Source organism: Hyperoodon ampullatus (genome assembly GCF_949752795.1).
Source record: "Hyperoodon ampullatus genome assembly, chromosome: 6".
In the NCBI taxonomy this organism is placed as follows: Eukaryota; Metazoa; Chordata; class Mammalia; order Artiodactyla; family Ziphiidae; genus Hyperoodon; species Hyperoodon ampullatus.
In genome coordinates, this window is record NC_136919.1 from 72598885 (window position 1) to 72620833 (window position 21949).

Below are 21949 nucleotides of genomic sequence, written 5' to 3' on the forward strand. Positions count from 1 at the left end.
TGTTTGATAAGTAATTGATTAGGTCAGACTATTTAAGCATTTAATCTGGCATGTACATTGTGTGTGATGAAAGGAATCCAGCTGTGAATTTGAGTGTATTAAATAATCTTCAGGAAGTTTCACAAAGAACATTTGAATGCCTTGAAACTTGCAATAATGCATGTTTGTTCCAAACACATTTGCTTTGCCTAGGTTTTGCCCATCAGGTTGAAGAAACGGTAATCTTTTTGCATTCAGCAGCTGGGTTTTTGCAATATTCTTTTCCTTCTTCTAGGGGTTAATTAGCCTTCTTTCAAAATGTGGCCTATTTAGCTGTAGATTCGCATGATTCAGCCAGAGCTGGCTATACAAAGCAGAACCGTTAACAGGCGGGTGTGTCCAACTGCTTAATTAGCCAGAATAAAAAGGTCCTTTGTCAAACAAGCATCTGTTGCTCTTGACACACCTGACAGCCACATTAGGCAAGGATGACTAGACTGAAATCGTGCATGTTCTCCTGCAAGAATATACAACTCATTTACATATAGGCTGCATCATGGACAAACTGCAGGGGTTTATTTAGCTTATCAAAATGGATTAATGTGACTGCATTTGTGGCTGATAAACAAATATCACTTGAAAGGAGGCTGTGAAGGAACTAAACTAACCAAATTACTCCCAAACATAAACAAAGCACCAGAAACCACTGCTAGATGAATGGGAACACCTCACATATACACACAAACCTTTATACTGGATCTAAAACAAAACCTACAAATGAAGCATGCTAAGACACTGCCCTCATGTGATGATCCCTGCTTTGAAGAAATTTTGGAAAGCTACCAGAATACTCTAAATGTGTCAGTGGGTTTAAATGATCTGTTTAGGAAAATTTGGCAGGAAGGTTACACTCCTCAACATGCTTTAACATTCAAATTGATCTGCTATTAAATCAGGTCTTTGCAATTAATCAGTTAAAATGCCTCTGGAAAAAATACTTACTAGTTGGGTTTTATTATGGCCTCAGTAGAAAGAGAGAGTATACTTACTAATTTCAATGTCAGAGAGAGAAGAGACGTCTCACTGTTGTTATTCGAAGTGTAGATCAAGTAGGATAGAGTGAGAATCCCAAAGATTTGCTGTTCAGACCAACAATCTCTAGCTTTCCATTTGGAAGCCTTTCATCATGATTTTGCAAAGTAATATACATGGTGGTAACATCATGGGCTTTAGAGTCAGGCAAACCTGGATTTGAATTTAGGCTCTTACTCTTACCATCTGTGTGGCTTTTAGCAAGTTACTTAATCCGTTTGTGCTTCAGTTTCCTCATTCGTTAAGTGGAAATAACAACATTTCCATTATGGGTTTTTTTTGAGGATTAAATGAAAAGATGTATTTCAAGCACTTAGCATATTGTGTGGCACCTGGAAAAGACTTGTTAAATGAGAGACCTAATTATGGTTATGACTTTTTTTTTGTTATGACTTCTTAGCCAGTCTCTGGCAGGGATGTGATTGAGATCCTCTCAAGGCCTGAGGCCTCGGCAAAGAGAGCCTTTTCTTCAAACCTGAGGAAGACAATGAAATCAGAGGAGAAGGAAGTTGTGTCTATTAAGGAAAGATGGAGACCAAACTGAGAGGCTACGTTCTTATCCCAATTGTCATGACCCTGTAATCCAGGGGCCAAGGAGATTGGACGATGAGCAGTAACTTGGAAGTAAACAAGTTGTTCTGGGACAATTATTGGTTGTTCTGGATTAGGCTTTCTGTGCTGGTTTTGATGTGTTATGTACATAGAGCCAGAGGTTGGATGGAAAATTCTCTGTGACTCTCTAAGTTATATAAGCCATCATTTTCTATCCATCTGCTTTTCCCCACTCTGTTCTGTAAAGGTTGCTCCTATTAAATAGTTGGGATCTTTTTCCTTCTTTCTGATTCTAAAAGTTTACCAGTTTGATTTTCTTTACTCCCTTCAGTTCTGTCTATTCAGTGTCTCTGATGAAACTCAAGACTTCCGTCTGGTAGTTTAGTGCATGCACTTTAGTGTTATGTCCAAACCCTCTTTTCCCACTTTCCTACTTCCCACAGTTTGACCTTGGTTAAGTGACTTAACATCTCTGGGCCTCAGTTGACTCAATCTGTAAAATAAGGAAGATCTTAGTTCCAATCATCTAGTTACACATTTCTATTAGTAAAGTAGTCAAAGCTTAGATATTTCTCTTATGCCTCAAACGCCTATAAAGGCCAAGCCAGTGAATATGTATTGCCATATAAATAATTTGCATATAAAGCACATAATATAGGCTCACCTTTTCTAGATTTTCAGATTTTTCAAGAGAATCTGGAAATTTGGTTTTTAACACAAAATTTTCTGATTTTTAAAGGTTGACAATTAAGAATTTTAATTTGTAGTTACTCTGTGCCAAAGCCTATCGATGGAGTCTAATATGGTCCATAGGAAGCCAGTTTCCAAATCTATGCCTTTTATCTTCAGATAAGCCCTCTCAGGTGATTTATTGAGGAATTGCTTTAAAAGTACAATTAATTTTTTAGACATTCATTATGTATATTCTTATGTGTATTTGGTCTAAAACAGTGTGTGTCATATTATGGATCATATACCAAAAAGGTGTGTAGACTGGTCTTCAGTGCAGACCCCTGGACACATAAGAGAGCCTCGATAAAGTTCCCAGCCAACGCTGGGATAAACGGGAGGGTGTTTTAGTTTGAGTGACTTAACTGTAAGAATCTCATCCACCCCTTGACTGAACAGCTTAAACAAGAACCCATAACTGGCAACTCTGTGCTCCTCATTTGTGTACTAAACTGACAAAGGCCTGTCTTGGAGTTGGGAAGAGAAGCTAAGAAAAACTCACTGAAGATGGTATCTGAAATCTGGCTCGGTCCTCATTCCCTGCAGAAAGACATCACCTCGCTCTCACTAATAGCCCTCTGCTGTAGCACAAATGGCATCAATTGTTTATAACATGTAATGAATCGAAGGACACTGGCATTTGCTTTCTTTTTGGGGAGGGTATTTTTTTCCCTCTACAATGGAATAAAGAAGAGGCACAGATAGGGTTCCTATTGTGTGTAACCCCTCTCCCAATTTCGAGAACTGTTAGTCCTCCAGTAATCTTAATTAGGCAAGAGTTTTATGTAGTGAACACTGTCATTTTCAAACATTTTCAGGCATATCTGTGGTCTTAATACTAGTACAGGGCTGTGTGTGTGTGTGTGTGTGTGTGTGTGTGTGTGTTTGGAGATCAGTGCTACATTTTTTATTAATTAGCCACCATCTTGAGAGATTTCACATAAAAATCTTCTTTTGGAAAATTGGAAAAATTGGCAGCTACAGTTTAGCCTTCCCATAAATTAACAATTTCCTTGAGCTAAACATTAGCTGGCCCAAATAAATGGGGTGGTAGCCACCGTCTCCCTCACTTTCCTTCTGTTTTTTAAGCCCCTAGCTACCTTCACTCTTTGTGCCTGAGGTTCCTCATCTGTAAATGTAGATTATAATCATACAGACCACATTGGGTTGTTACATGGAGTGATTTATATATGAATTAACATGTAAAGCATTTAGAAGAGGACATAGCATGTGTTAAATACTCTATCGATGTTAGCTTTACTGCTGTATCTTTTGTATGCTCTAAGTTTTATTGTGCTGCTTTAGGGATTTGACTAACAAAGGAATAAGAATAGTCAATCACGTAAAGTGATACCAGTGTCAAGGTCTAGAAAATAAAGAAAGCATAGATTCGAAGTGAAAAGGCCTAGTCCTTTCTCTAGTCCTGTCACCTTGAGCAAGTCTCTTAACCTCTCTGGGCTTTAGTTTTCTCATTTATGAAATAAGTGTAGATTAGATACCTTCAGAGGTCTATTTCTAAAATTGAATGAGATGATAGAAAAGGTTTGGGGAAAAAATTGGAAGAGGTCATGCTGTGAGAAAAGATGTTGAGAGGGGTTAATTTTCTGCTTGAAAGACCTGAATACTCTTTCAGAATTTTCTTAGGGAAAATTAATGTTCACCATACTGTTCACAGATTTAAACCATGATACCGTATTTTTCTTAGGCTACCAATTAAATATTGTTTTTCCCCCCAGGATCCCTGCTCAATAGCAAAGAAATTAACATTTATTATATTGACTGCATAAGTAACAAAAGGGAATATCAAGGTCTAAGAAACCATACTTGTTAGAGTGCACACTGTAAAATTTAATCCTGTGTTAGTAGGACAGGCACATGAGAACTGAAAAATGTACCATGTTGAACTGTGAATGAGAGAAGGTAAAATTTCATGTCTTTGTTTACAAATCTCACTTATATAATAGTGATCCTTCTTACCTTTCAAAATATTAAACATTATTGCTGTTTGGCTGTCTTTGTGTAGAGTATAATTAAACTTTAATTTTAGTACCATATCATTCTCACAGCCAAGAAAATTAGTGAGCTTGATCCTTTGGCTAAATTTAGGGTACATCAGTTGGTTTTTAGATATACATTAATTTTAAAAAATCAGTGAATGGTAAGTTTGAAAGTTTGAAAGGACCTTAGAAACAATGTATTCTAAATTGTACACCTCCAGTGACGTCCTGTAGTTTATAAAAGTGTCTAGAAAGTACAGTTTATGACATATTTGCATCCAGTTAGGATTTGTGTTCTGAGAATTTTGTCTTGACATAATTTATAATATGACTAGTTTATATTGTGCTTGAAACAATTTATAACAATGAGGCCTAAGGAAGGTAGATTTCAATGAAGTTCAACCTTTATAGCCTCAAAATAAGAGGTACTAATGGAGATTTTTTAAATGTAGATTAGTAATTTTCTATATTTATTTTAAAAGTGGGCAACATGACTCTAAACATGCGTGGAATATCATGAGTATGTTGGGTGGAGTAAGAGGTATTCTGGGAGTGTAAAGTTCGTCTCAGTATAGGATATTAAGAACAAATGTAATGCAGCTGGTCATATAAGGAGAGCATTTTAAACTTTCTTTCTATTTTAATAAATTTCAGAGACCATCATGCAGACATCAGAGACCGGGTCGGACACAGGTTCGACAGTGACTTTACAGACATCTGTGGCTAGTCAAGCAGCAGTGCCTACACAGGTGGTACAGCAAGTACCAGTACAACAACAGGTAAGGAGCTGCTGTTCCCAGAGAAGATGCTGTGCCTTTCCTTGTGCTGCCTCTCCAACATAGCTGTGTCTAAAAAACGATTCGGATAATACTTTCTGGCACAATGGATGCCAAAATAGGCCTCGTTCGATTCTTAGATTAAGTCAGCAAATGTTTCTTGAGCATTTCCTGGATGTGCCACGTTCTTTCTGTGCTAGGCTGTAGGGATAAAAAGATAAATACTCAAACTATAACCCTTATTCCAAAAGAGCCTCTTAAGTCCTAAAGAGAGCATTTGTTTCTAACTTGGCCACCCTAACTGGGTTTTCTTCTCCTCTTCTCCCCTCCTTATTCTTTATCACATCTTCCTATTTCTTTCATATTGAAATGTCGGCAATCATATTTTTATATAATTGGCTCACAGTAGTACTTAATAAAGGAGAGGATGTGTGTACCTTACAGGCAGGGATTTTGCCTTTGTGATATTTTGGAAAGTGCTTGGGCGTTATGGTGACTGATAAATAGTGTTTAATGAAAATTAAATTATCTTAAAGGTCTGAAAATCTGACTCATCCCATTAAAAAAATTGAGAATGAATTCATCATCACATGTTTACTACAGGGCTTATTCATACTTGGGACACTTAGCTTGTTTTGGAAAGATACTGACAAAATAGTGCTATTTTGTGCCAGTTAATAGTCCTCCTTTGGATTGTGAACACATTGGCCTGTCATTTCTTCTAAAGAGTGGTGAGAAAGTATGCAAGAAGGATCATGTCATAAAGCATTATCTTGAGACTTACCTGTAATTTCCCAGTATCAGAGAAAATGTTGCTTTTACAGTTTAGCAAATGTTGCTTTTACAATTATAAATAAGTCATTAGGGAGAGGGAATAACTTTTCCTAGATTATAGACAGAGGGACTCAAGGTTATATTCTTAGGAGATAGAAGTGGGATGGGCAGGGAGAGTGCTAGAATCATGGAGAAGGGTCTTTGACTCTCAGGGTAAATAAAGACATCTGAAATAATTATTTCTTTTATAATTAAATCTTAGCATACTCTTCTTTCTGTTCTGTACAACACACTGGTATTACTGATCACCAATTTCATCACCAATTTCAAGACTGAACATTATTCAGAAAAGGGTAGTTTATGGCATATCATCCAAAGAGCAAGTAGAGAACTATTGGGACAGTGTTACATATAATTTTAAAAAGATAACTCAACAATCGAATAATATTAAGCACATATTGAACAGTTACGCTCACTCTGGTTTGGTTTTTGTCTCATTTGTGGAAGAAGAATGGCCTTGAGAGTGCCTGTCTCTAACAGTAGTGCAGTGGAGATCCTGTTCCTGTCTCCAGAAAGTGCCCCCTTGAGACCTTAAAATGTCTGTGTTAAGTGTATCTGGCCCTCTTTCATGGACTCTGTGTCTTTTCTTACTCCCTCCTTCCTTTCCTTTCCCTTTCTTCCTTTTTGCCTTCTTTCCTTCTTTTCTTTTTAAAAAACATTTTCTTTTTATTGAATTTATATGTCATTAGATGTCTACTACAGGTCTTATATAGTGTATATCGTACTGTAAAGAGTCAAATAGTTCAGCAAGTTCGTTATTTAAAAAAAAAAGTAGTCCTCATCCTCTCTCTACTCCTCCTCAGAGACAACTAATTTTGCCTCTGTTTACCTATTATTTTGATATTTACCTCTGTGTCTTCACAAACGGTGTTTATTTTCTTTTTTAAAAAAAATCTTATTGGAGTATAGTTGATTTACAATGTTGTGTTAGTTTCAGGTGTACAGCACAGTGAATCAGTTATGCATATATCCACTCTTTTTTTTTTTTTTAGATTCTTTTCCCATATAGGCCATTACAGAGTATTGAGTAGAGTTCCCTGTGCTATACAGCAGGTTCTTATTAGTCATATATTTAATATATAGTAGTATTTTCTTGATTTTTTTAGTTTTAAACATTTTCTTACCACACTCCTCTTTCTAGCTCTTAATATGTGCATGCATGTGCACGCACACACGCACACACACACACTTTTTCCATCCCATATGCTTCTGATATACTAGGTTGAACTATATGCATTTTTTTCCCTTTGCCATCATTCTGGGATTTCCCTCTTCTCTCTTATGTTGGCTTTCCTGTTTCTTGGATCAGTGTCTTAAACTCTTTTTTGATTTGCTCAAGCACAACTTGCAGTAACTTCCTAAGAATTGGTAGATTTTGAGCTCTTGTGTGTCTGAGAGGGAATTTATTCTACTACCTTCACAGTTGTTTGGTAGTTGGATGGGTACAGAGTTTGGGGATGGATATCATTTTCTTCAGAATTTTGAAGGAATTACTCCATTGTCTTCCAGTTTGCAGAATTGCTATGGAAAAGTCAAACACTGTTCTGATTTCTGATCCTTTGTATGTGATCTATGTGATTATCTTTTCCTCTCATGTTCTAAATCACAGTTTCTTGAAATTTCATGTTGATGCGGACCTATTTTCATACATTGTGCTAGAACCTTGATGGGCCTTTTCAATCTGGACATTCTTGTTCTTCAGTACTGGGAAATTTTATTCAATTTTTTCATTTATGATAATCTCCCTTCTTTTTTCTCCTTTTTCACTTTTTGGACTTTTTGGTTCTACTTTCAGTTTCATCTTCCAGCCCATCTATTACTTTTAATTTCTGCTATCATAGTTTTAATTTCCAAGAGCTTTTAAAAAATTCCTTTTATGTTCCTTTTTATAACATCATGTTTTATTTCCTGATTATAATATCTTTTTTCTCTGTCTCAAGATACTAATTTTTTAAGTTGTTGGAATTTTCCCCTCTTTATATAGTCTCTTTCTTTCAAGCTATTTTTGTTTTTTGTTTTTTTTGGTCTGTCTTTCATATTAGAAGCTTTTCTCAGATGTCTGATAATTTTGGGGTGTTTATTCATATTTAAAAATGTGGCGATAAAAGGCTGATTTGAATGCATAAGTGAGTTTTGTTGACTTCAATATAGGATCATCTGACTGGGCTTTTTAACTGGGGACCTTCTGATGTTCAGTATTTTTGTTTTTCCTCTTGGGCTGGTCATATTTTTAAAGAAGACTTCTCCAGCTTCCTGCCTGGTGGGTGAATGCTTAGTTGCCTGGGAAGCTGAGTATGGAAGATAGTTGAGTATTTCTTGCACTAATTCACTGAATCCTTCTCCTTTTCAATATGGTATCACTCACACTTGATGTTCCTCAGTGCAGAGATTAAACCAAAGAATAAACCTTCAAATTTTCACCATAGTTAAGGAAGGCCAGTCACCTCATTGCACAGAGTTGGTAGAGGACATCTGATTGCTTCTTAAATAGAATCACTTTTTATATTAAATATATGTATAAACAAAAAAACTAAGTTCCTATTAGAAGTGGAAAATCAGTATCACCAGCCATAGACAGAAAATTACACATACATATACACACACTGTGTTCATGTCCTTATAAAAAATAATCTCATGTACACACATAACACACTTTGGAAAACTTTGTGGTATGCCACATGGCTCGTTCCCAACAGGCATATTTTTCAGTCCCGCAAGTTAGCTCTTTCCTCTAGGATGTTCAAGGCAGTCGACGACTTGGTCCCCTTTCACCAAGCAAAGAACTTGAGAACTTTCATTTTCTTTTTGTCAACTAAGTGTTTTATTTCACAGAGTGGATTAGTGTGATATATGCCTGGAAATGCCTGTTATGTTGTCCTTCCAGGCTTATCGTATTTGTAAGGAATTTTTCCCTTCTGTCATTTTCTTCCTTCCTAGCTTCCTTCCTCCATTCCTCCCTTCCTTCCTTCCTCCCCTCCCTTTTCCTCTCCTCTTCTCCCCCTCCTCCCCTCCCCTCCCTTCCCCTCTCCTTTCCTCTCCTCTAGAACGGTGACATATTTGAAGATTTCTAAGTGTCCCTGTGGATATAGATTGTCTGTAACTGATAAGATAGGTGCTATAGTAACTTCTTATTGCTCTAACATACCTATAATCTTTGTATTGTTAATATGCTGATGTCATCTTGAGTTTTCATACTTTGGTAAGATGCCTTTAAAATCTTGCAGCTCTTGTCACTGACCCATGATAGATATTGAAATCATGGCATTGACGTCAAAGATAGTTACCTCTATTGATTTAACTTTTCATTGTGTCCTTGCTCTGACCATTTTGATGTAAAAAGAAAGCCTATAGGTCTTCCCTGGTGGTGCAGTGGTTGAGAGTCCGCCTGCCGATGCAGGGGACACAGGTTCGTGCCCCGGTCCAGGAAGATCCCACATGCCGCGGAGTGGCTGGGCCCGTGAGCCATGGCCGCTGGGCCTGCACGTCCGGAGCCTGTGCTCAGCAATGGGAGAGGCCACAACAGTGAGAGGCCCACGTACCGCAAAAAAAAAAAGCAAGCCTATAGCTAAATTTTTAAATTTTGAGGCATGTAATTTTGTATGTATTAGCATGTTGAGAAACCAGAAAAATTTAAGATCATAATATATATTTTTATTTCTTCAAAGCCCTAAGGGTTCTAATTTCCCTATTTCACTATGTAATAAGTACCCAAAAAAATGTTGTTTCTAAAATTATTTCTGTGGTTTTTCATTTATTCTGTATGATCTCAAGAATCAATTTGTCACCTTTCCTTGAACAATCTGATTCAGGAATGGAGAATTCTGAGCAAAGATTGCAAGATCTTATTATATAATTCTTTATCAAATTTCCTATCTTTTGCAATTTCTCATTATTTCACAAAACACCATAGAGTCTCAGCTTACAAATACAGACATAGTTGCCCAATTCAGTAAAATCTATTAAAATATTCAGGTTCAGTATCTTGATTAGAAACTAAAAAATTAATATTATTTATTCTTATCATATTTGTAAAAAGACTTTTTGAACTGATGAGTCTCTATCAAATATGACTAGAACTGTGCAGTTCTCCCTTCCCCTCCCCCTTCCTTGAGTGATTTGTTAGAGTTTCTGTAGATAATTCTTCAAGTTGGTCATTTTGTGCCTAAATCTGAGAGGTCTTCTAACCCTGCTTGCCCTAGAACTGAATTAAAAACCCAAGAGAGGGGAAAAGGAAAATGTATTCCTACTATTCCATTCTCCTCCATAGCCAGCCAGTTTAGGTTCTTTTCAAGGTAGAACCTAGTCAAAAGTCAGAACTTTTATTCCTGTTTTAATCTTGGGATCCAGGTATTTCACAAATGCTGCTGACATCGAGGATAATTCCTAAATCATCCTAAATCTTGAATCAGGGCTCCAAGAATATTTTCTCCCATTCAAGCTTCCCAAGTTTTAACTGGTCTCCCAACTATATTTCTTCCTGTCTCTACTGTCTCTGTCTGTCTTCCCTTTTCCTTAGAAAGGGACATACATCTTTTATCTCACAGTGGACAAGTGTGTTGTCTCTATATCACTCCTTCTAAACGTAACATCCCAGGTACAATTGAGCCCTGGGGTTGAGGGGCTTCTATTTGAGTTCAAAGACATACATATTTTTTTTTTCAAAGATGCTGTCAACCTTGTTCAAATTCTTTTTTTATCAGAGAATGTGGGTCTTGACCTTTTTCTGCCCAGGGACTGCTTGTTTCTTGTGGGTCTTTGTTATGTAACTGTGACACTGAAACTTCTTTTTATGTGATAAAAGCTCATTTCAAGATTATATTCAGATAAGGATATGTATATTCTTACAAATACATATTTTAAAAAATACGTGTATAAATAAATCACCTATTTAGGCACTGACTCTTTGTTCATAATTTGAGTTATCAGAATGAATGTAATGGCTATATTGTTTCTTTTTGGTTAGTATCAATATATCACATATTTAGCATTTCTATATAAGTTATGGTACATCCTGGAGAGTAAGTGTATTATCCCTGTGGTCAAAAAGATAAATGACATTTTGTGTGGGAAACAGATCCAACCGGAACTGTCAAATAGGTTTTAGGCAAAGGGCAATCTTCAAGAAGGGTAAGTTTTAAATGAATCTTCTCCAATAGATCTATTTATTATGGATATCTTTAAAATGATGCCTCAACCTTTAGGAGATGGATTTTAGGAACTGAAATTAGATATGAATGCTCCTGACTTCCCCACTTTAGGCCATAGCTTAAACAGTGTGTTATTTTTGTCCTCACTTCTGTTTGCCATATTCCTGTGTGTAGTAAATAATCATCACAACCAGAAGGAAGCTGTGATAATTAGCAATATACCCATGAGAAAGTTATTCTGGTGGAAGCAATAAATAGTGATTAAGGGGGAGAAATGATTGCCTATAGAATGTTAAATCCATAACAGAATGTTCTATTGGATCAAAACTTGATCAGTAGTATTTTAAATGGGACCCTGTGCTAGCTTGGAGAGCTAAGCCTGAGGTAGTGCACTCCATTGTTCTTGTCTTTATCTTTCCTCTGCTCAGGGTCCAGAGGTTTGCTTCTTGTGCATCCTACCTTCGATGGACATGAATAGAATTCTTTTCATTTCAGACCATTATCTGATATAATCAACAGAAACAGAGACATTTTTCTCTGGTTTGCTCTTATTCGGGATGAGATTCTCATTGGCTTAGTTCCCTAAGGGAACGGTGTTTTCATAATTAAGACTGTGACAGACATCCTAAAAGATGGGGTTATATTTTTAAATGAATTCCAATTGAATGTCTTTTGTGAAAATAATTTTTTTTTAAAGACAATAATTTTAGTTCTTGAAGAACATATTTATTTTTGGAATCAGAACTGTTAATTTTTAGTATCCAATATAAAAAAGTAAGGTGTTTTGAAGGAACATGCTGATTTACAATTGAAATAAATTTTACTGTGCCAATCCAATATGAAGGCTCTTTAGTTGACCATCTGTATATTTTTAAAAATAAGAACTACTGTTTAAATAGTTGGGTAGTAATAGTCTTTGATTCTCTTTTAAGTGATTTTTAAAATATTTTCTCAACTAGAGTTAAAAAATTATGATCAGTTCTGGATACTATATTTTAAGAGGAATATGCCAGGCACTGTGTTAAATACTGCGGTTTCAAAGGTAATTCTGTTTGGTACCCGACTGTAGAAAACCAACTTTTGATGGCGATAGACTTGTTATAGAATTAGATACAAAGTTCCTTAGGTGTAAAGATGGAAATTGTTCTTGGAATGAGGGTCAGTGATGTCCTCACCAAGAATGTGACCTTTGAGCTGTGTGCTGAAGGAAAAGTTGGAGTTCACAAGAAAAGCAAACTGGAAAAGGGCATTTCTTGTAGAGAGAAGCATGGAAGAGCTCAAGTGAAATCAAGGAGTTGTACAAGGAGGCGAGGGGCTAGGAATTGAGGGCTGTGGAACAATGCTGCATAAGAACCTCTTGTGGGAGGTTGAGTCTGATGACCTATTTATGGTGTCTTTACATGTATCCCCTCCCTAGTATTTTCCCTTTTCAGTTGACATATTTCTTTACGTATTCCCTCACTGGTAATTTCCTTGAAAGAGACATCTGCAGTTACCTAACCACTTCTTAATCCTATGAAATTTGGGTGCTACCCATACAACTATGGATACTGTGCCCTTTGGACACAGCCAAATCCAATAATTTTTTCTAGGGTGTTTCTGGATTTTCCTTTGACATTTGATACTGTTGACTGTCACATATTTCTTTTTTTGCATGGATTTTGGTTTTCCCCTTTTATTTCTTTGAAGGCTATTTCATCAAGTAAATCAGGTTTCGTAGAGCTTAAGAGAGTGAGATTCATACTTAGAAGGGATGGATTTAAATCCTGGCTCTAGCTCTTTCTAGTTATATGACTTTGGACAAATAAAGTTAAGTTTCTGAGACTCAATATCCTAATGTATAAAATAAGAATAATAATGTCTAGCTTATACTTAAAGTATTAAATAACATTTATTAAATAATTTTGAATAGTACCTGACATATAATAAACCTTTAATAAATTTTCTATTTTTACTATTATTATTTTCATTGTTGTTATCATTATCAGTAGTACTGGTAATGTTATCTGACTCCTCTAATGGAAAATTGGAGTGGGGGGATTTGACCTCCTTTTCTACAAGAGTTGGTCTTTGGCCCTCTCTCTTTGCCCTCACTGTCAAGTAACTTATCCTCTGCAGCTATTTTAGTCTTAAAACCAGCTGCTTCCATTTTCTTTACTAAGCAAGAACCTCTGGCCCTTCCTTCTATTGCTCTGGATTGTGAATTATGGAATCTCAGGCTCTAGGTCAGAATGGACACCAGCTTGGTCTGAGGCAGGATCAGTAATGGTGTCCTTCACCCTGGATGGCCTGTCACCCAGTGCAGTCACCATAGTGATTAGAGAAATGCCAGGTTTTTCAATAGAATTCAGGAACACCTCCAGTATTTTATTCAGTTCATAAACTATAATAATTTTGAACCAAGTTTGTTGCTGTGGTATGATATAAGATTTTAAAAGATTAAGGTGAGAACAATATATTAATATTCTAGCTGCTCGACTAGAATTTGGTTTTCTAGTTAGAAGAGGCTTACACCATTCATTTAATGCAACTATTCCAAAGGACCTCCCAAAGTTGAATTGCAGAAAATTTTCTCTTTCAACAAATCACTTAGTTATAGACTTATTTTAGTCGATTCCATAATTTTGTTCTTAGAGATATATAATGTTTTCTATGAATATCGAATTTGCTTATCAAACTATCAATTTCAACATCAGTACTTTTTGTTTGTCTGGAAAGTTCAATTTGTCCTATAAAATTTTTCATATGAGTAGAAAGTAGAAAACTTTACAATAACTGGCACTTCTGTTTACATATAATTTGAACAAATTGAAACACAATTTAAACAGAGCACATGCCCTCTTTGCAAAGTAAATCAGAGGAATTCTTTACGTGTGCTAAAAATACATTGTCATTATAATAGAACTCAATATATAGCTGAGCTTCTTTGACATCAGTATCTGAAAGAAAAGAAACGTTAAGGTCCAAATAAAAATTGTTATTTGTAGTCTCAGCTAGTCAAGGAAGTCTTTCTAGAGGAAGTGATGTTTAAGCTAAGATTTAAAGAATAGAGATGACCAGTGAGGGGATAAAAAGAAGTGTTTGCTGAGGGCAGTGTGTTTGTGAAGAGCTGCCGTGAACGTGGTAGGTTTGTGGAACTGAATCAGGGTTGAAATGGGTGGAGGAGAGAGTAGGAGAGCTGAGTGGTGAGAGGTGAGGTGGAGCGCTAGGTATCTACTGGTTGAGTAATATAAGCTATTTAGGTTTTCAATAATAACTCCCATTTTGAAGTCATCCACCATTCTGCTTTGTCAGAAACCCAGTTGCAACAATGTATCATAATGATAGTATGCCATCTATTGAGCATCTATTGTGTGCTGTTCCCTGTGCTTGATGCTTGGTTCATTATTTCTAAAGCTTATAACAACTCCACAAGGTAGGTGGTATTATTACACGTGAAGAAACTGAGGCTCAAAGAATTTAAAATAACTTGCTTTGGATTACAGTTATTTGGCCTTGACAGCCTGTGCTTACATTTGAGAAGTATACTCTGAGATAGTAATTACAAAATGTGTGTGTGTGGGATTGATGTTATATTTCTTTCGAGAGTGGGATATATTTATATTGTCATTTAACAAATAATTATTTTTGAAAGTCTTCTTTCATGGGAACTGTAAATGGTGAGCAAGTAGGTACTCAGTTTGTATTGAAGGAATATACTAAATAGTACAATAGCTTGAGCTCTTCAGACTGAATCCTTGTGTGTGGAGGGAAAAGGACTTGGGTCTTGTCCACATCTCCTGCCCCTAACAGCAGCTCCTGAGATGCCTTTGTGGAACCTCTAGGGATATATGGTATACAAGTTGAGCATCATCTCCTCTCCTGTACTGTTTTATAGCCAGATGAATTGTCCATTAAAGTTCTTCAAGCTTGATGCCTGTATTAAACCAGCATACCATAAGGTTAATTCCATGGAGCACTTAACATACCTTTTCTATCCACGAAAAATCATCATTCTCCCCTTTCTTTTATCCAGGGCTGATTTTAGAAATAGACACACATTGAATGACTCTTTATTTTCTTTAAAAACTTGTGTTGATATCAGTCAAAGCCATTTCTGCTGAGACACTGATGTTTCATTTTTCTTACAGCCCTTACAAACTGATAGACTTCCTACTGAGAGGAAATCGCAGCCACCCTCTTTGTCCTGGCTGCCTAGTAGCTCAGTGCTAAATCCTAAACCTGATGTTTAACTAATATACCTTCCTTCAGCCATGATATTTTTAGCTGAGAGTCAAACCCAAGATATCTGACTTCAGAACCTGAGCTCCTAAGACCCACCCTGCAGAAGTAAAGCAGTCAGATGAGTTATAACAAGATAAATGGTATAAGCCCACTGACATAGCAGTACTAAACATGGGCAGTCTCATGGTGAAGAACATGATACACTTTATGTCAAGAAGGATTTTTAATTCTATGAATCAATCACAGAACATTTTTGAAGATCCCACAAGCAAAGCTAGTGAAGCAGGTACATTCAGAGTATAAAGGGCTGCTTGAGCAAGATAACTAGCAAATAAAAAAATTATAAACCTTGGGAATTCCCTGGTGGCGCAGTGGTTAAGAATCCGCCTGCTAATGCAGGGGACACAGGTTCGATCCCTGGTCCAGGAAGACCCCACATGCCGCTGAGCAACTAAGCCCATGCGCCACAACTACTGAGCCTGTGCTCTAGAGCCCGGGAGCCACAACTACTGAGCCCATGTGCTGCAACTACTGCAGCCTGCATGCCTAGAGCCCATGCTCCACAACAAGAGAAGCCACTGCAATGAGAAGCTCACACACCGCAATGAAGAGTAGCCCCTGCTCGTCGCAACTAGAGAAACCCCGCGTGCAGCAACGAAGAGCCAACGCAACCAAAAACAAATAAATAAATTTATTTTTTAAAAAAATTATAAACCTTGAACTTCCTAAAGCCCTCCCTAAACTCAGACCCTAAGTATGAACATCAGTAAATATAGTACCTTAAAAAAAAAAGGGGAAAGATGATAAAATCAATGTAGTAAAATGTTGTTATTTAGATAATCTGGAGAAAGGATAACTTGGGAATATTTTATATGACTCCTGCAACTTTTCTAGCAGTCTGGAGTTATATAAAAAAATTTTGGGGCTTCCCTGGTGGCACAGTGGTTGAGAGTCCGCCTGCCGATGCAGGGGACATGGGTTCGTGCCCTGGTCCGGGAAGATCCCACATGCCGCGGAGCGGCTAGGCCCGTGAGCCGTGGCCGCTGAGCCTGCACGTCCAGAGCCTGTGCTCCGTAACAGGAGAGGCCACAACAGTGAGAGGCCCGCGTACCGCAAAAAAAAAAAAAAAAAAAAATTTAAATGAATAGCTTTACCAATCTGAGGTAAGTTTGGTAAGTGATAATTTGAGCTACTAATCGTAATATTGTGTTCAATAGACATGGGCACTTACTATTTTATCTTTAAATAAATAAAACCTGAAAGTTTTCCTTATACATATGCTAAGCAACAAGAGTTCTTCTAAAAAGTATCCCAAATTTAAACTACTCTTGTCTCATCTCAATGGATCAATGTTTTAAAAGAGGAAAATCAGTTCTGAGCTTTTTGCCCAGTTCTCTCTATATTCCCCATCTACTCCCCAGTCTTGATGATTACCACCAAGAAAATAAATAAATAAATAAGCAAGCCTGAATAACACATAAAACGATCAATAAGAAACAAAATTGGTGATACTTTTGAGACTCTTAAAACCAGATGTGTATAATGAATTGGTGGTAAAATTTAGCATTGCTTTAAAAATCTGGTTGCTAGAAAATGCAAACAAAATTATTCTCAAGAAAGAAGACAGAAGTATTAGGAAATAGGAATTAGGTACTAAACTCAAAAAAAGATAGCCAGTTTGCGGCTTTGATTTTTGTTTTATTTAATAGCAGTATAGATATGGATAGTATGAAGGCCCAGACAGCCGTTCCCATTCCAGCCTGTCAGGAAAACCAGATTCATCAAATCAGTTGATTAGCAGCCTTTAAAAAAGTTAAACTCACCCAAATATATATTACAATTGATATATTAATTATTGAATGGGGAAGAGGTGGAATATAGATTTTTTATTAAATAAAAAGCTATAATTTTTCATCTTGTAATATTTAAAGATTGTTTAAAAGATTATCTTTTATTTCTGTAAGGTATAATTTTATTTATTTATTTATTATTTTGCGGTGTGCGGGCCTCTCACCGCTGCGGCCTCTCCCGCTGCGGAGCACAGGCTCCGGACACGCAGGCTCAGCGGCCACGGCTCACGGGCCCGGCCGCTCCGCGGCATAAGGGATCCTCCCGGACCGGGGCACGAACCCATGTCCCCTGAATCAGCAGGCGGACTCCCAGCCACTGCGCCACCAGGGAAGCCCTGTAAGGTATAATTTTAATGGGTGATTAAAAGGTGGCCTCAAAACTGAAAATAATAATATGCAGAGCTTTTTATTTTTGGTTTACAAGTTGGTCAAGCTGTTTCTCACAAATCTATACAGCTAACCAAAGCCATGATTTTGTTTTTCTCTGCCTACCTTTACTAGTTGGTGTTTCTGGGTTATTAAGTATTGATAACTTTGGATTCTGTTAAATTTGTGCTTCCTTATTATTAGCAATCTCAGCTTTTTAAAAATAGTAGGATTAAAGAAGAGAAACCAAATAAGAAAAATTATACATTAGAAAAGAGAGCACTTGAAATGTAAGAAGAAAGGTGATTCTTAAATAAAAGTGCTTATTAGTATAATAGGGATTAGAGAGGCACTGTCCCATTTGTAAATCTCAGAGTAACTTTGTAACTCATCGCTAGCAGAAGTAAACTATAATACAGACTAACTTGAGATTTTGTGGTTTTTTTGTAAATGGAACTATAAATGGAATAACTGAGCAAAATTATTTCTGAAGTTTTGGAAGAGTGATAGTAAGCAAGTTATTTGAATAAACCTAAACTTTAGTTCCCTGTAGTAACTTTTTTCTGAGATTCTTATATGAGACTGAGCAGACCATTGATTATAGTCCTGTTTATGATCCTTGGTAACATAATTATTCTATGCAAAGGCTTTTTTACCAGTAACTTTTCTTTTTTGTTATTGTGCTGATTTTCAAGGTTTTGCTTTGACATTGAGGTTCACTAAGGTGTTTGTTGCCTGTGGTTCATTGATCTGGTAGATAGTTATACAGTTAAAACCCATGATTACTCTTATTTTTTTCCAGGGATTTCATAAATTGATTTCAGAGAAATTGTTTCTTTAGTTTATTTTAATTAGATACTAAAAATAACAAAGCAAAAGAGCATCAGGGAATTCTGTCTAGGAAAAAAAAATATGACCTAGAGAAGCTAGTGGAATAAGCAAATTGATTTCAGAGAAATTGTTTCTTTAGTTTATTTTAATTAGATACTAAAAATAACAAAGCAAAAGAGCATCAGGGAATTCTGTCTAGGAAAAAAAAAAATGACCTAGAGAAGCTAGTGTAATAAGCAAAACCCATACTCTTTTGTCAGTATAAAAATAGATTCCTGACCGTGTTAACTGATCTCAGTAGACAATTTATTTCACAGGTGGAAAATGTTTTTGATGTTTGGGCTTATCATATCTATGTTTTGATTCGTAATACTTTAGTATTGAAAGAATGCAGTTTTTGTTCTTCTGCTTCCTATGAAGCAGTAATATTGCCCAGAATATTAGCGATATGGACTAAAGGAACAGTGACTTGAATTTGATCTCAGGAGGTGTGAGTGAGTCAGAGTTCTAGGTCTGCCAAAATAAGCTACATGGTATTGAGCTCATTTTAACCTCCCTGTCCTTTAGTCTCCATAACTGTATTACAGGAGCTCACTGGGCATTGATTGAACATCTGTTATGTGCTACTGGCATATGAAGAACTTTAAGGTTAGGTCAAAGAGCTGGACAGGTGAACAGAAAATGACACAGAGAATGGTGATGTCTGAAGTATAATATAGAGAGCTATGCTATAGGAGCAAAAAACACATAATATAATTTAGAGGTGAATCAGTTGATGGAAGTGGGCAATTGTGGGTAACTTCCTGAAGAAAAACTACCTTGAAGAAGTACCACCCAGCCTTAGTTTCCTTATCTTTGAAATAGATAATTCACCCAGAATTGTTGTTAGGACCAAATGAGAAAATCTTTGTAATGGGCTTTGTGAACTACAAAGCATTTTGCAAATACGAGGGCAAATTACTGATACATATACCAGACACTGCTAGGAACTGGAGGTAGGAAAATGATTGCCAAGAGCAGTGTTTCTCAAAGCGTGATATATGGATGTTTTCTTAGGAATCCATTCTGTGTGTACGTGTTTATTTAGATAATCTTTATAATGAAGCTATGAACATATTCTAGATTATCTTAATTAATGCATTAGAACTGAGACTGCCATTCAACTTCAGTGTGTTTTCATATGTGTTTAAAATAGCTTTGGTTCCAGGAGGTTGAACTACTATAATTTTGGAGGCTAATGAGGAGGAATAGAGCCAGCCTTAATATGAACTTGATCAAGGCTAAATGATACCACAGATAGATTGGATGCAAGAGAAGCTCCGTATAATAGTTGGCCCCACAGCTATCATTGTTTGCACCTTGGTTTATGTTTGCATGTTTTAATAATATTTTATTGAACCCTGAAGGTCAGTAGTCATCATCCCGGGGGAAGCATGATTGATTCCCCAAACCACTGTGAAATTAAGTCTTTCTGTTATGCACTCTCCTAGACCTGTGTACCTTTCCCTCACAGACCATTTCATTGCTGTGGTTTTAGCTGATTTATGTGATCAGTGTCTTTCCCCAAAACTATACCATAAGTTGATGATCCAGACACCATGTCTTCTTTTTTTTTTTTTTTTTTTTTTTGTTGGGGGTAGGAGTTAATTAATTAATTTGTGCTGTGTTGGGTCTTCGTTTCTGTGCAAGGGCTTTCTCTTGTTGTGGCAAGCAGGGGCCACTCTTCATCGCGGTGCACGGGCCTCTCACTATCGTGGCCTCTCTTGTTGCAGAGCACAGGCTCCAGATGCGCAGGCTCAGTAGTTGTGGCTCATGGGCCTAGTTGCTCCGCGGCATGTGGGATCCTCCCAGACCAGGGCTCGAACCCATGTCCCCTGCATTAGCAGGCAGATTCTCAACCACTGCGCCACCAGGGAAGCCCACCATGTCTTCTTTTGTTCACATTATAGTACAACCTAATAGGTGTACATAATATGTGCTCAATAAATGTTGAATTAATGAGTGAACTAGGTAATATTGAAGCACCTTCTAAATTAATAGTGATTGAAAATAGTTAATAACAGGTTTAGTGTTAAATGTGCACATGCACATACTCCATATTTTTAAACCCTATAATTTTTGAATAGTACAAATGATCACTCTCAGATGTCTCCAAAGCACAACTTCTACAGCCTATATTTGTGCAAGATTTATTAGAGTAAGAAAAAGATATGTTAGAATATCTATTTATATTTTTTATTAAAAATGGGAAATATAGCAAAGATATAATTACTTATATATCACATGTATAAATGAGGCATACCGAAGGAAGAGGGGTTAATGGTAGCCGCCTCACTTTTGAAAAACGTTTTATTTATTTATTTTTATTTAATTTTTCTTGAAGTATAGTTGATATGCAATATTATGCTACTTTCAGGTGTACAACATAGTGACCTGACATTCAAGTACATTATAAAATGATCACCATAATAAGTCTAGTAGCCATCTGTCACCATACAAAGTTATTATCATATTATACACTGTACTCTCTAAGCTGTATGTTACATCCCCAGTGCCTTATTTATTTTGTAACTGGAAGTTTGCCCCTCTTAATCTCCTTCACCTATTTCACCCATCTACCCACCCCAACTTTTGCAACCACCATTTTTTCTCTGTATCTATGAGTCTGTTTCTGTTTTGTTTTGTTTGTTTGCTTGCTTTGTGTTTTATATTGATTTTATTCATTCATTCATTCATTCATTCATTCATTCATATATTAAGGCCGTGCAGTGCGCATGTGATATCTTAGTTCCCTGATCAGGGACCAGGGATCGAACCCATGCCCCATGTAGCAGAAGCACAAAGTTCCACTTAGCATAATACCCTATAGATAGATCCATGTTGTTGCAGATGTGAAGATTTCATTCGTTTTATGGCTAATATACCATTTTATAAATATAGATAGATAGATACACACACATATACATATATACACACCACATCTTCTTTATCCACTCATTTATCAGTGGACACTTAGGTTGCTTCCATATCTTGGCTACTGTAAATAATGCTGCAATTAGCATAGGAGTTTTTGTTTTCTTCATATAAATGCCCAGAAGTGGAATTGCTAGATCATATGGTAGTTCTATCTTTGATTTTTTGAGGAACCTCCATACTATTTCCCATTGTGGCTGCACCAGTTTACATTCCCACCAACAGTGCACCACCATTCCTTTTCTCTACAGCCTCACCAACATTTGTTATTTGTTGTCTTTTTGTTGATAGCCATTCTAACAGGCGTGAGGTGGTATCTCATTGTGGTTTTGATTTGAATTTCCCTGATGATTAGTGATGTTGAGCATCCTTTCATGTTATTGGCCACCTGTATGCTTTCTTTAGAAAAATGTCTATTCAGATCCTCTGCTGATTTTTTTTAATGGGATTTTATTTTGATATTGAGCTGTATGAGTTCTTTTTATATTTTGGATATTAACTTTTTATGGGATATATCATTTGAAAATACCTTCTCCCATTTAGTAGGTGGCCTTTTCATTTTGTTGATGGTTTCCTTCACTGTGCAAAACCTTTTTTGT

General features: G+C 36.6%; 1 protein-coding gene across 2 annotated transcripts in view; it reads left to right on the forward strand.

Moving 5' to 3' along the window:
• The window catches only part of RFX3 (regulatory factor X3), a gene marked incomplete at both ends in the record, with an annotated part of 249349 nt that overhangs the window by 85385 nt on the left and 142015 nt on the right, over positions 1-21949 (forward strand). For both annotated transcript variants that reach the window (XM_079706070.1, XM_079706071.1), the window contains one exon: positions 5004-5128. In XM_079706070.1, coding sequence (XP_079562196.1) covers positions 5004-5128 — 125 coding nt within the window. The remainder of the gene's footprint in view (positions 1-5003; positions 5129-21949) is intronic.